Below are 12,500 nucleotides of genomic sequence, written 5' to 3'. Positions count from 1 at the left end.
ATTTATAAAAATTGTAAAGGCAACAATTCTCATCTTCATTTAATTTAACTTTGTTTTAAAATAACACAAACTAAAATAAAAATGAACAAAAACTATATAGACAAACAAAAACTAAATTAGTATAAATTTTACTAAAATTAAAATGTAAAAACAAAAACCAATTCAAAATATTCATAAAAACTATAATAATATCTCAGTGATGCTACAATAATAATGATACAAAATTAAGCATCAACTCAAATAAAAAGTAGGTCTTGGTAAATCTAATCTAGTTACCAAAGCAATATTTCTCATTTTCACTTAGTTTAACTATATAGTTTAAAATAATCAAAACTGAAACTTGAAGGAAATGAATGCAGATGAAGACAGACGGACAGACAGACACACACACCCAGAGACACACAGACACACACCCACACCCACACACACACACACACACACACACACACCAGACACACACACACCCAGAGACACACACACGCACACACACACACACACACACAGACACACACACACACACACACACACACACACAGAGACAGGTTAATCTGTGAAAATGAATAAAATCTGTATATATGTGACATATATTTTAAACGTAATAAAAAAAAAAGAAAACTCTACATTACTAAAACTTTGACTAATATTAAAATGAAATGGGGGAAAAACTAGTGGGGAGAAAACTAATTCAAAATATTAATGCAAAAAATAATAGTATGTTAATGACACTAAAATAACAGTGAAATGAAATGAGCAACTGATTTTATTAGTGCTCTTGTCAGAGGGTTTTATTTTAAGGATGTGATTAGTGAGAGTATTAGTCCTGTACCAGTGGAAAAACGTTGTTCCTGACCTCCATTACTACTCCCATCGTCACATCTCATTATTGGACAGAATATGACTGTATTGGGTTTAAGAGCGTCAGGCAAACACATCATGTCATACTCTTTAATTAATTCTAAACTGAAGTCCTGACTCATGAGCTGAAGGATCTGTTCATTAATGGATCTGGGTCAGCACATGCTGTTGTTATCAAGCCAAACGCAAGCTTAAAGATCACTGATTAATGATCGAGTTACTGCACAAGAACTGACAACATTCTATTATATTCTGTCTTATGCTATTCTATTCTGCTCATTCTCCATATTCTGCTCCATTCTATCATATTTTATACTATTCTATCTTATGCTATTCTATTCTCTTATGATATTCTATTCTATCATATTCTATTCTATTATTTTATATTATATTCTGTCTTATGCCATTTCTATTCTGCTCTATTCCATTCTATCATATTTTATACTATTCTATCTTATGCTATTCTATTCTCATGATATTCTATTCTATCATATTCTATGTTGTTCTATTGTCCTATTCTATTCTATCATATTCTGTTATTCTATTGTCTTATTATATTCTATTCTATCATATTATTTTATATTATATTCTGTCTTATGCCATTTCTATTCTGCTCTATTCCATTCTATCATATTTTATACTATTCTATTCTATCTTATTCTATTCTCTTATGATATTCTGTTCTATCATATTCTATGTTGGTCTATTGTCTTATTCTATTCTATTCTATCATATTCTGTCTTATTATATTATATTATATTATATCATATTATTTTATATTATATTCTGTCTTATGCTATTCTATTCTGCTCTATTCCATTCTATCATATTTTATACTATTCTATTCTATCTTATGCTATTCTATTCTCTTATGATATTCTATTCTATCATATTCTGTCTTATGATATTCTATTCTATCATATTCTGTCTTATTATATTATATTATATTATATCATATTATTTTATATAATATTTTGTCTTATGCCATTTCTATTCTGCTCTATTCCATTCTATCATATTTTATACTATTCCATTCTATCTTATGCTATTCCATTCTCTTATGATATTCTATTCTATCATATTCTATGTTGTTCTATTGTCTTATTCTATTCTATTCTATCATATTCTATTCTATCATATTCTGTCTTATTCTATTCTATTCTATCATATTATTTTATATTATATTCTGTCTTATGCCATTTCTATTCTGCTCTATTCCATTCTATCATATTTTATACTATTCTATTCTATCTTATGCTATTCTATTCTCTTGTGATATTCTATTCTATCATATTCTATTCTTTCATATTCTGTCTTATTATATTCTATTCTATCATATTATTTTATATTATATTCTGTTTTATGCCATTTCTATTCTGCTCTATTCCATTCTATTCTATTTTATACTATTCTATTCTATTTTATGCTATTCTATTCTCTTATGATATTCTATTCTATCATATTCTATGTTGTTCTATTGTCTTATTCTATTCTATTCTATCATATTCTATTCTATCATATTCTGTTATTTTGTTCTGTCTTATGCTATTCTATTCTGCTCTATTCCATTCTGTCATATTTTATATTATTCTATTCTATCTTATGATATTCTATTCTCTTATGATATTCTATTCTATCATATTCTATTCTGTCTTATTATATTGTATTCTATCATATTATATTCTATTCTATCTTATTATTTTATATTATATTCTGTCTTATGCTATTCTATTCTGCTCTATTCCATTCTATCATATTTTATACTATCATATCTTATGCTATTCTATTCTGTCTTATGATATTCTATTCTATCATATTCTATGCTATTCTATTCGGTCTTATTATATTCTATACTATTCTATTCTGTCTTATGCTATTCTATTATATCCTATGATATTCTGTCCTGTTCTATTCTGTTCCATTTAACATATTTTATGCTATTCTATTGTATCTTTTGCTGTTCTATTCTATCCTATTTTATCATATAATTTTCTGTTCCATTCTGTTCTATTCTATCCTAGCATGTCCCATTCTATTCTATTTGTATACCCTATTCTATCCTTTTCTATTCTGTTCTATTTTATCCTATCCTATTTTGTTCTATCCTATTGTATTCTATTTTATCATATTCCATTCTATTCTATTCTAATCCATGCTATCCTATCCTGTTCTGTTCTATCCAATTGTATTCCATTCTATGCAATTCCATTCTGTTCTGTTCTGTTATATTCTATTCAATCCTATTCTGTTCTATTATATCCTATCCTATCCTGTTCTGTTCTATCTTATTGTATTGTATTCGATCCTATTCCATTCTGTTCTGTTCTATTTGATTCTATTCTGACCTGTTCTGTTCTATCCTAATCAATTTCTATTTTATTCGATACTATTCTATTTTATCCCATCCTATCCTGTTCTGTTCTATACTATTGTATTCTATTCTATCTTAGTCCGTTGAACGTGTATGGTGTGCCATACGTGTGTATTCTATTTGATTCTATTCTCTTCTATTCTATCCTGTTCTACTCTATTCTTTCCTCTTCTATCCTGTTCTGTTCTATCGTACTGTATTCTATTCTATCCTATTCCATTCTGTTCTATTCTTATCGATCCTATTCTATTCTGTTCTGTTCTATTTGATCCTTTTCTGTTCTATCCTAATCAATTTCTATTCTGTTCGATACTATTTGTTTTATTATATTCTATCCCATCCTATCGTGTTCTGTTCTATACCATTGTATTCTATTCTATTCTATTCTATTCTATCTTATTCCATTCTATTCTATCCTACTGTATTCTATTCTATCCTATTCCATTCTGTTCTATTCTATTCCATCCTGTTCTGTTCTATACTATTGTATTCTCTTCTATCCAGTCCCATTCTGTTCTGTTCAATCATATTCTATCTTATCCTGTTCTCTTCTGTTTTGTTCTATTCTATTCACTTCTATTCTATTGTGCGTGCAGGAGATCCAGTCTCTGCTCATAAACTGGAAAGGTCCGGATCTGACCACATACGGTGAGCTGGTTCTGGAAGGAACGTTTCACGTCCACCGCGCCAAAAACGAGAGAACCCTCTTCCTGTTTGATAAGATGCTGCTCATCACCAAGAAACGAGGAGAACATTACGTCTATAAGACTCACATTTCGGTATATGATGTTATTCATGCTTAGACAGCATCGGTTAACAAGGGTTGGGTTCTGTGGATGTTTCACTTCCCAAAGAAAATGTTTAATTACTTTTAATTTGTTCACTAAGTATTAGAAATTGGTCTCACTGTGATGAAAAGCACTCACACTTGTGGCTGTTCATTTTAACTAAACATAGCTTTGAAGCCCTTGTTTTGTGTTTCGGAAAACAAACCTAGAGAGGGCAGTAGGTTTGAAACTAGATTATTTGTGTGTTAGATTTTATCAGTTACAATGTAAAACCAGTAGGTGGCAACAAGTGACTGTTAAAAGAACACTTAAAAGAATACAGAGTTAAGTTTTTATGAGTGAGTCATTGAATCATTCATTCATTTTTTTTTGTTTAACAATCCCTTTAATATTTTTTAAATAGACCACAGCAATTATCATTTTATCAAAACGTATAATGAATTACGTTATTTTGTACGTTAGTTGCCTGTTTTGTTTAGTTTTTTCAGAATCATGGGAGCATCATGAGATCTATTTTAAACAAACAAACAAAAAATAAAAGAAAATGTATATTCTTAGTTTATTCAAAATCTTGCAGCTCATTCACTCACATGTCATGTAAACAAATAAATTACTTAATTTAGTCTTATCTCTTTTTCTCATCTCATTTAGCTTTTCCACTATTATTGGTTTTATATTGTTTTTTTTATAAAGCCAAAGTCAGATTGAGTCATTCTACCATCTAATAAGTGAAACATGTTGTTTGTGCTGTTTTGCATGTGTTCAGTGTTCCACACTGATGCTGATAGAAAGTGCCAAAGATTCGCTGCGCTTCAGCGTGACGCATTACAAGCAGCCCAAGCAGCCGCACACGGTTCAGGTCAGTTTGAGATCACGGCACACAGATGACCCATTACTCCCGTTTATTGTGTCTGCTTTAATCATAGTTCATTGTGTTTCTCAGGCCAGAACAGTGGAAGAGAAGAAACTGTGGGCTCATCACATAAAGAGACTCATTCTGGAGAACCATCACGCCGTTATCCCGCAGAAAGTGTGTACAGTAACCGATCCACAGATGTCTGTCTGAATCAGCGATGCCGTGATAAACGTGATCTGATATTTAGACCAGGGATTCCTAAAAGCTCTTGTCAGTCGAACCCCTTTAAACTCTCAGATATTAAAGTTCCCCTGAGATTTAATTAAGTAAATATTTCAATGATTTAATAACTTTTTTTTTTTCTCATTTAGAAATTATTGTTCAGTTTACATTTGCATGTTATTCATTTTTTAGTGATTTCTTTTGACTGTAAAATAAATTTAAATAAAAATTTGTTTTTTAAAAAGTTTTGAAATAACAACTAAATTTTTAGCAAGTGTTTTATTTTGTTTGGTTTTATTTGAAAATTATTTTAGTTTTACATTATTATACAACTATACATTGTTTTATGTAATTTTATACAATTATTTATTTTCATTTTACATTTGTATTTTATTAATTTTTCAGTTTTGAAATATAAACATTTTATGTTCTTCATTTTTTAGGTACGGTTTTATTTTTATTTTATTTTTTTGTCATTTTTACATTTTATTATGTTATTCATATTTCGCATTTTATTTTGACTGTAAAATAAAAATAAATAGTCTAGAATTAAAAAATGGTTTAATTTGTTTTCACTTTAACAGTTGATTCCATTTTTTCCAAAGTTTATTTTTATCAAAGTTATTTATTTTATTTTACACATAACATTTGTATTTTATTAATGTTTTGTTTATTTTTATTTTTTTAAATTTTGTCATTTTACATTCATTATTTTATTCATAGTTACCATTTTATTTTAGTTGTAAAATAAAAAATAAACAGTTTGAAAATGAAAATATTTTTAGTATTTTATTCATTCTTAGCATTTAATTTAATTAAATTTTTAATTCAAAGGTGTTTATTTTTTTACTTGTTTTTATTTCAAAATTATTTTAATTTAAACATTTTATTAATTGTTGTTATTATTATTTTTTTCTTTTTTTAATTAATTTTTAGGAAGTGTTTTAATTTTGTACCGCATCAAGTACATAGATTAATCGGTCCGGTTTGAAACAGATAAATTAATGTTTATCTGAATCAGCGATCCTGTGATAAACATTTTCTCTGGTAATTACTTTCAGGCCAAAGATGCCATTCTGGACATGGACTTGACAGGTAAGTTGATTCTCAAACAAGGTGCCTCAGTGAATGACTTGTTTTGGTGGCATGCATTTAGCATGAATTTGATGCACTCAAACTCTTATTAAACTGTTTCCAAACCTGCTGCTTTGTTTCTTCTCTGTTCAGGTCCAGTAAAGTACCGCTACAGTCCAGACAGGCTGAAGAAAGCGGCGTCCTGTCAGACGGAGGATTTCTCTGCTATGTTAAAGGAACGGAGACGCTCTGGTGTGTGAATCTTGTTCTTCACTCTCATAAATGAAAGCTCAAACTTATAATTGTTTAGTTTCTGATCTTGTCTTGTTTTGTTTTTGGACAGAACCAGCGAAACAAAGTGTAAGACGAACAAAAGGTAACGGCTCTATTTAGTTGCTCACTTGGTCCTTCAGTGGGACATGAAAGTCTGAGACTGAATCATATTTAAACCTGGAAATATGCAGAAGGTTTTAGTGTTTAAAAAAAATTTTAAATGCAAAATTAAGCTGAAATATGTCATGTAGTGCGCTGTTTCTTAACTTGTCAAATGTAAGTGTCATTGATCGTGATTCGGTTCAGAATTTCATTGAATTTCAAGCTGTTCAGATCATGCTGGAGAACATGATCATCAGGATTCGTTTATGTTTATTAAAGAAAATGGTTGCATACAACAAAAATCATTTCACTTCAACAAAATATGAATTTTATGATCTTTCTGTATTTGCAAATAAATACTTTTTTTAATATAATATTTTTATTATATTTAACACATTACAACACAGTAATCAAACATTGCCCGACACATAATAAAGGAAAAAATTAATTATATATTAACAAATATTAGATTTTTTATTTATTTTTTTATAATTTAAGAAGTTTTTTAACATTTTTGTAATATGTTCATTAAATTTAACACATTAAAACACAACAATTAATTTAAAATAAATAGTTAATAAAAAATAATATAATAAATAACATCATAAAATTATAGTATAAGTATATATACAGTTTTGCATTTATTTAGCAAAATGCATGCACACACATATATATAGTGTGTGTGTGCATTTTGTAAAATAAATGCAAAACAAAATGCATTAAAAAAAAGATTTTTTGTGTTTATTCTCTTTATGTAGTTTTGATTGACTGACTGATTTAAGAAGCACTGTTAAACAAAAGATCAGAGATGTGCTTGGCAAACAAAGGAAGTTTCTAATCATATCTCTGTCATCTGGAGCTCACAGCAGGTGTGTGCGGTTGTTTCCGCTCATGTAGGAGACACGTATGTGCTACTGTCCCTCGGTCGCTTTAGCATCGACTCGACCCGTCCCTCCGGTGTCAGATCAAAGGCCACAGCCCCGATCCTCCGCCTGCACACATGATGTTAATTATGGAGCCCATCAGCCGCAGGCTTTGTCATGCGCCAGCTCCTTTCAGTCCACGAACCTGTTTTTGGCTCGCCATCAGCACGAGTGCATTATGCATTCTGATTGGGAGAAAATTAACAGAGAAGCCAAGGCGTTCCATCTATTCTCTCTTTCTCTCTCATGCCGTTTTATCACTTTTCAAATTAAATTGTCATTTCCAACTATAGCTTTTCCTGTTCCTGCCTTGGAGATAAGCAGAGAGTGTCCAAGCTCTCTCAAGTAGCTCCGCGCATCCGTATAGCATGCATTTCATTGGCAGTTGATTTAATTATCTTTGCACAGACCAGGCAGAGCACTCACATTTATAATACAGTATCATGTGCACCCAGAATATAAAAATGCATTGTAAATCCAAGTTTCTGTAGTATGTCAGACTTTCTCACAAAATATGACGCTTTTTGTTGCATTTTTGCTTTTCACAAACATTTTTGCAGTGAAGACATCTTAATCAGCAGAAAAACACCACAGATGGTTCCCGTGTTTATCCGAGGCCAGAATACACCTATTTGATACATTTTCAGCCCGTTTTCACATTATACCTAATCATGTTTTTTTTTTAATTGCAAATTTAATCTATTTCGAATACATCTTTCTGTCATTAAAAACCAACACTAGGCCTTCAAAATCTAACAATGTGCCTCATTTAAAAGCATATGTAGATAACCTGTTGCTAAATTGTTATATTAATAACATTTAATTTATCTTTGTCTTTGCATCATCTTATTCATCCGTGGATGTCACTCAGGCACACTTAAGGTAAGATTTCCATATTTACTCTCTATTGCAAGCTTTTCACATCAAGTACAAGAAACAGAGCCAACACAACTCTTGAAGAATGCTTGAAAAGGTTCCAGTTGTGTTATAGAAATTCGCTTTTTCCTAAACGCCCATTGACATCCCATAACTTTTCTGTGGCGTCTAGCATGCAGACAGCGAAGGTACTTTATTAGTGGATAAAGACAGTCTTTCCATACTGTCCGCTACCAACGTCACGACTGTGAGCTCAAACCCAGAACTCAAGACTGCGTTACCTGGAATGATTCAGAATGGACAAGATCATGAATCCAGCACAGGCTCGCTGGATGACATCAAGGAACGTAGATTTGAAGAGAAAGCAAAGAGCGCAGAGGACACCATAGGAGGAGATAATGGAGAGGACGAAGATCTGATGGGAGTAGAGCAGGTAGCTGACTTTGCCAGTTCAGTGTTGGCCGCCATCTCCTGCTAGCATTATAGGGCAAAGGCTTTGCTTTTCAATCAGTTCACCACGGTGAGGGTCACATATCGCTTTCTATTGCACATCCTCAGCCTCAGTGTTTGGTCGAACAACATCTCCATCTGCTGCATGCTGAGGCCGATGTCTGCTTTTGCACCCACAGATCTGATGATTGCATGAATCACTGCATGGACATAACTGCATGCGTGGACACTAATCATACACAAACACATTTCTGAATAGGCACTTGACCTACAAATTGAATGCCATCTTCAAAGCCTGATTTTCAAAACATTTATCACTGAGTCTATGAGAGTTCAGACGAAACAGGTTGTAGGACTAATGACATTTTTCTACTTAAATGCATGTTTGTGCATCACTCAATTTCGTCAGATCGTTCCGATACAGAAATTAATGTGTCAGATTATTATTATTATATTGGCAAATCATCCATTGAACTTCAAAGAATATATAACCACAGGAACCTAAGATTACGAAAAATTCACCATAAACTCACGTCAGGTGAACCACTGGTGGTTTAAGGGATTGTGTGTGATCAAGTAATGTCATTGTTTTGATATTTGTGTTTTAAAACATTCCAGTGATAATTTTAAAGTGGAAATGTTATTTTCTAATCTAATGGCTGATGTTGTTTGTCCCACATCTGAAGAATCATTGTTATATTTCAGGGTATGCATCAATGTGCAAAGATTGTAATGTACTTATGGTGGGTATTTACAGCATGTTGTGGGTATTAGGATCCGATGCATAATAATACGGGACGTCGGGTGTCTCAAAGTGTTTTTGCACTTGGAGACACAATGAGATTTTTTGATTGAAGTTCGACTTCAAAGGGGAATTTAACTGTCAAATGTTGGGGGTGGAGGTCGGATGGCTTGCCTTCTGTAATTAAATGAAACAAAGGTTCCGGTTTCATTGTGTTTTGTTTGATGGCACACAAAAACAATCTCAGAAGGTCAGTTGTCTGTGGAAAAGTATTGAAATGCATTGATGCTTTTAAATGAATTGGAGATGTTTATGAATGGTTGAAATATCACTGAAGTGATGTTTGACAGATGGCAACTGTGAACGATATAATTTAGTAGAACATTTACATCTGTTATCTTCTTTTGTCCTTAGGAGAGTGATGGTTGTTTGGAAAATTGGCCATTGAACAAAAGCAGCCAAACACCCACTAAAGAAAAACATGATGATAGTACTGAAAGTTTGTCTCTCTTCAGACAGGTAACATCATGTATTATGAACCTCATAATGGTTCTTTATCTCTAGTAAAAGTTAGAAAAACTCTTAAAGCTAGATAAATTGCACTTGTTGTTTCATGCTGGTCTCTTAGCCATAAGGAGAATGTTGGAGATTAAAGTTATCTTTACATCCTCTTTCCTTATCCTCTTTAAAGCTTCCTGTAGCAATAACTCACTTCACTCTGTCCACTTTCTAGAGCTCAACTGGGGAACGCAGTTCACAGAAGTTCTTCCCTTCCTTTAGAGAGACAGAGGAGACAGGTGTGGACCAATCCGATAATTATCCCGAAATGTGTGATCCAGAGATAGTACACCTCAATAATAGAGGACAAGAAATCAGAGATAATATGGAGGACTGTGTTGTATTCCCATCACCTACTGGACTTGAAATGAAGGAAAAAGAAGGGACTCAAGCCAGCAGTAACCTCTCAGAGTATGTGCCGAACATTGAGATAGATGTGGACGTTGAAGCACCTTGTGGCCTCTTTTCTTCACCCGTACTGGACAAGGCAAGCAATATCTCAGAGCAATGTGTCTGCAGCCTCTCTCAAAGAAGCAGTCTAGGAGTCGAAGGCTCATTTGACTTGGGCTGCCCGTCTTCTTGTTTGGAAAGTAGAAGAAGCAGTTTGCTCAGCAGTGGTGCTGAAACCAATGAGAAAGACAAAGGGCAAGAGTTTAGACCGTCCACTCCAGAATTAATAACAGAGACCATTCCTTACAGCACGTTCATTCCAGACCAAAGATCTGAAAAGAAACAAGACACTCTTTCCAAAAAGGACCGATTGCTCATACATAAGATTCAGCGATACTACACACATGCTGAGCACCAGGATGCCAGCTTTGCCATCAAACGCAGAGAGAGCCTTTCATACATCCCTGCAGGCCTAGTTCGTAATCTCAGCCAGCAACTCAATGACCTTACAGACGAAGATTTGGCATTGCACAAGAGAGCGTTTTCTGTCACAAGGCCTACTTTATGGTCTGTCTTTAATCTTCCAGGCTTGGGGGATGACAAGAAAGCAAAGGATAGCTCTGATTTTGTGGTTCCTTCATATGGCAAAGAGTCCGAGCTTAGAGACCTAAGTGTAAATGAGAAATTCCAGCCTGCATCTGAAATGGTTAAAGTGTGGCAAGACATAGAAGTGGAGATAACTGGGACATCTGGACAACATCAGGACTCTGAGAATTCCGAAATGACTTCACCTGGTGAAGAAAAAAAAGCAGAAACCAGTAAGGTGAGCTCGGATAGTGGATTTGGGGAACCTCCAGTAATATGGGAAGAATCTGATGAAAACTCTACCTCATCCCCAATCAGCGAAATCATTGAAAAGGACAAGATGCAAGATTTTCAGAGGCATCCAAACGAGAAACACAAGTTACAAGAGCGGCACAAGGTCAACCACCCTCCTCTACCGAAGATCATCTCCTTAAGGTCCTCCAATGAAGATGAACTCATCCTTCAAGATATGGAGAAGATGAAAAATAAGGTGTTTCATTTGGCCAGGCAGTACAGTCAGCGTATCAAAAACAGCAGGCCGGTAAGGCAGAGGCCCAAGATCTCAGAGAACTATTTTGTGCCCAAGAACCTGTCTTCGGTGATGGAGGTGAGACCTCCAGCAAAAGAGAAAGGTGGGTGTAGTGTCTGAGTAGACACTTGCCAAGTTGAAGTGCTGTTCTTTCTATCGTTTCTTGGTTTTGTTTTGGAGACGCTTTCTTCCAAATTGACCGTTCACTTTTACTTGAGGGACAATCCCTCAACTTGCAGTGTCTTGCCCAATGGCGTAGCTCAGAAGTTCCCAATCCTGGTCCTGAAGAACCCCCAACACAGCATGTTTTTAATATCTCTCTTATATGACACATGCATGCATTTGAGGTTATTAGAGCAGGGTTCTTCAAATATTGCCCTGGAGGGCCAATGCACTGCAGAGTTTAACTCCAACCCTGATCAAACTCCCCTACCTAATGATCCTGAAGTCACTGATTAGCATGCGCAGGTGTTTTTGATTATTGTAAGAGTTTAACTCTGCAGGAGAGTGGATCTTGTGGGCCAGATTTGAGTATCCCTGTTTTAGGCCCTGTCCACATGCAGCTTTTTCTACGTGGTTTGGTTGAAATTATATCACCACCTGTTGGTTTGGCATGCTTTAGACAGTGCTTCATTGCATGTGTTTGCATTTTCATGTGGACAGAGATTTTTTTTTAAACGTAGAAAAAAAAAACTGTTTATAAAAATCCCTGTGTATATGTGGACATGGCTTTAGAGCCTTTACTAATGAGCTGATGAGTAGACTCAGGTGTTTGATAAGGGAGACAATGAAAAATGTGCAGTGTTGGAAGTTCTCCAGGACCAGGATTAGAAACCATTGACTTATTTGCATAAAGGCTTGACACTTGAGATGGATATTGTAGATTCTTATCCATCAAATGTGGAT

The 12,500-nt window shown here is 33.8% G+C and overlaps 1 protein-coding gene across 1 annotated transcript in view; it reads left to right on the top strand.

The window, feature by feature from the left end:
• Nucleotides 1-12,500, top strand: part of LOC132144839 (pleckstrin homology domain-containing family G member 3-like) — a 39,836-nt gene that overhangs the window by 24,875 nt on the left and 2,461 nt on the right. Inside the window, exons 8-17 of the mRNA XM_059555405.1 lie at nt 3,823-4,005; nt 4,781-4,873; nt 4,958-5,044; nt 6,154-6,187; nt 6,320-6,418; nt 6,510-6,558; nt 7,401-7,500; nt 8,513-8,773; nt 9,947-10,051; nt 10,266-11,697. Coding sequence (XP_059411388.1) covers nt 3,823-4,005; nt 4,781-4,873; nt 4,958-5,044; nt 6,154-6,187; nt 6,320-6,418; nt 6,510-6,558; nt 7,401-7,500; nt 8,513-8,773; nt 9,947-10,051; nt 10,266-11,697 — 2,443 coding nt within the window. The remainder of the gene's footprint in view (nt 1-3,822; nt 4,006-4,780; nt 4,874-4,957; nt 5,045-6,153; nt 6,188-6,319; nt 6,419-6,509; nt 6,559-7,400; nt 7,501-8,512; nt 8,774-9,946; nt 10,052-10,265; nt 11,698-12,500) is intronic.

This window comes from Carassius carassius, chromosome 8, assembly GCF_963082965.1.
Source record: "Carassius carassius chromosome 8, fCarCar2.1, whole genome shotgun sequence".
Classification (NCBI taxonomy): Eukaryota; Metazoa; Chordata; class Actinopteri; order Cypriniformes; family Cyprinidae; genus Carassius; species Carassius carassius.
Note: the sequence above shows the minus strand (reverse complement) of the source record. Positions and strands in the feature narration are given on the sequence as shown.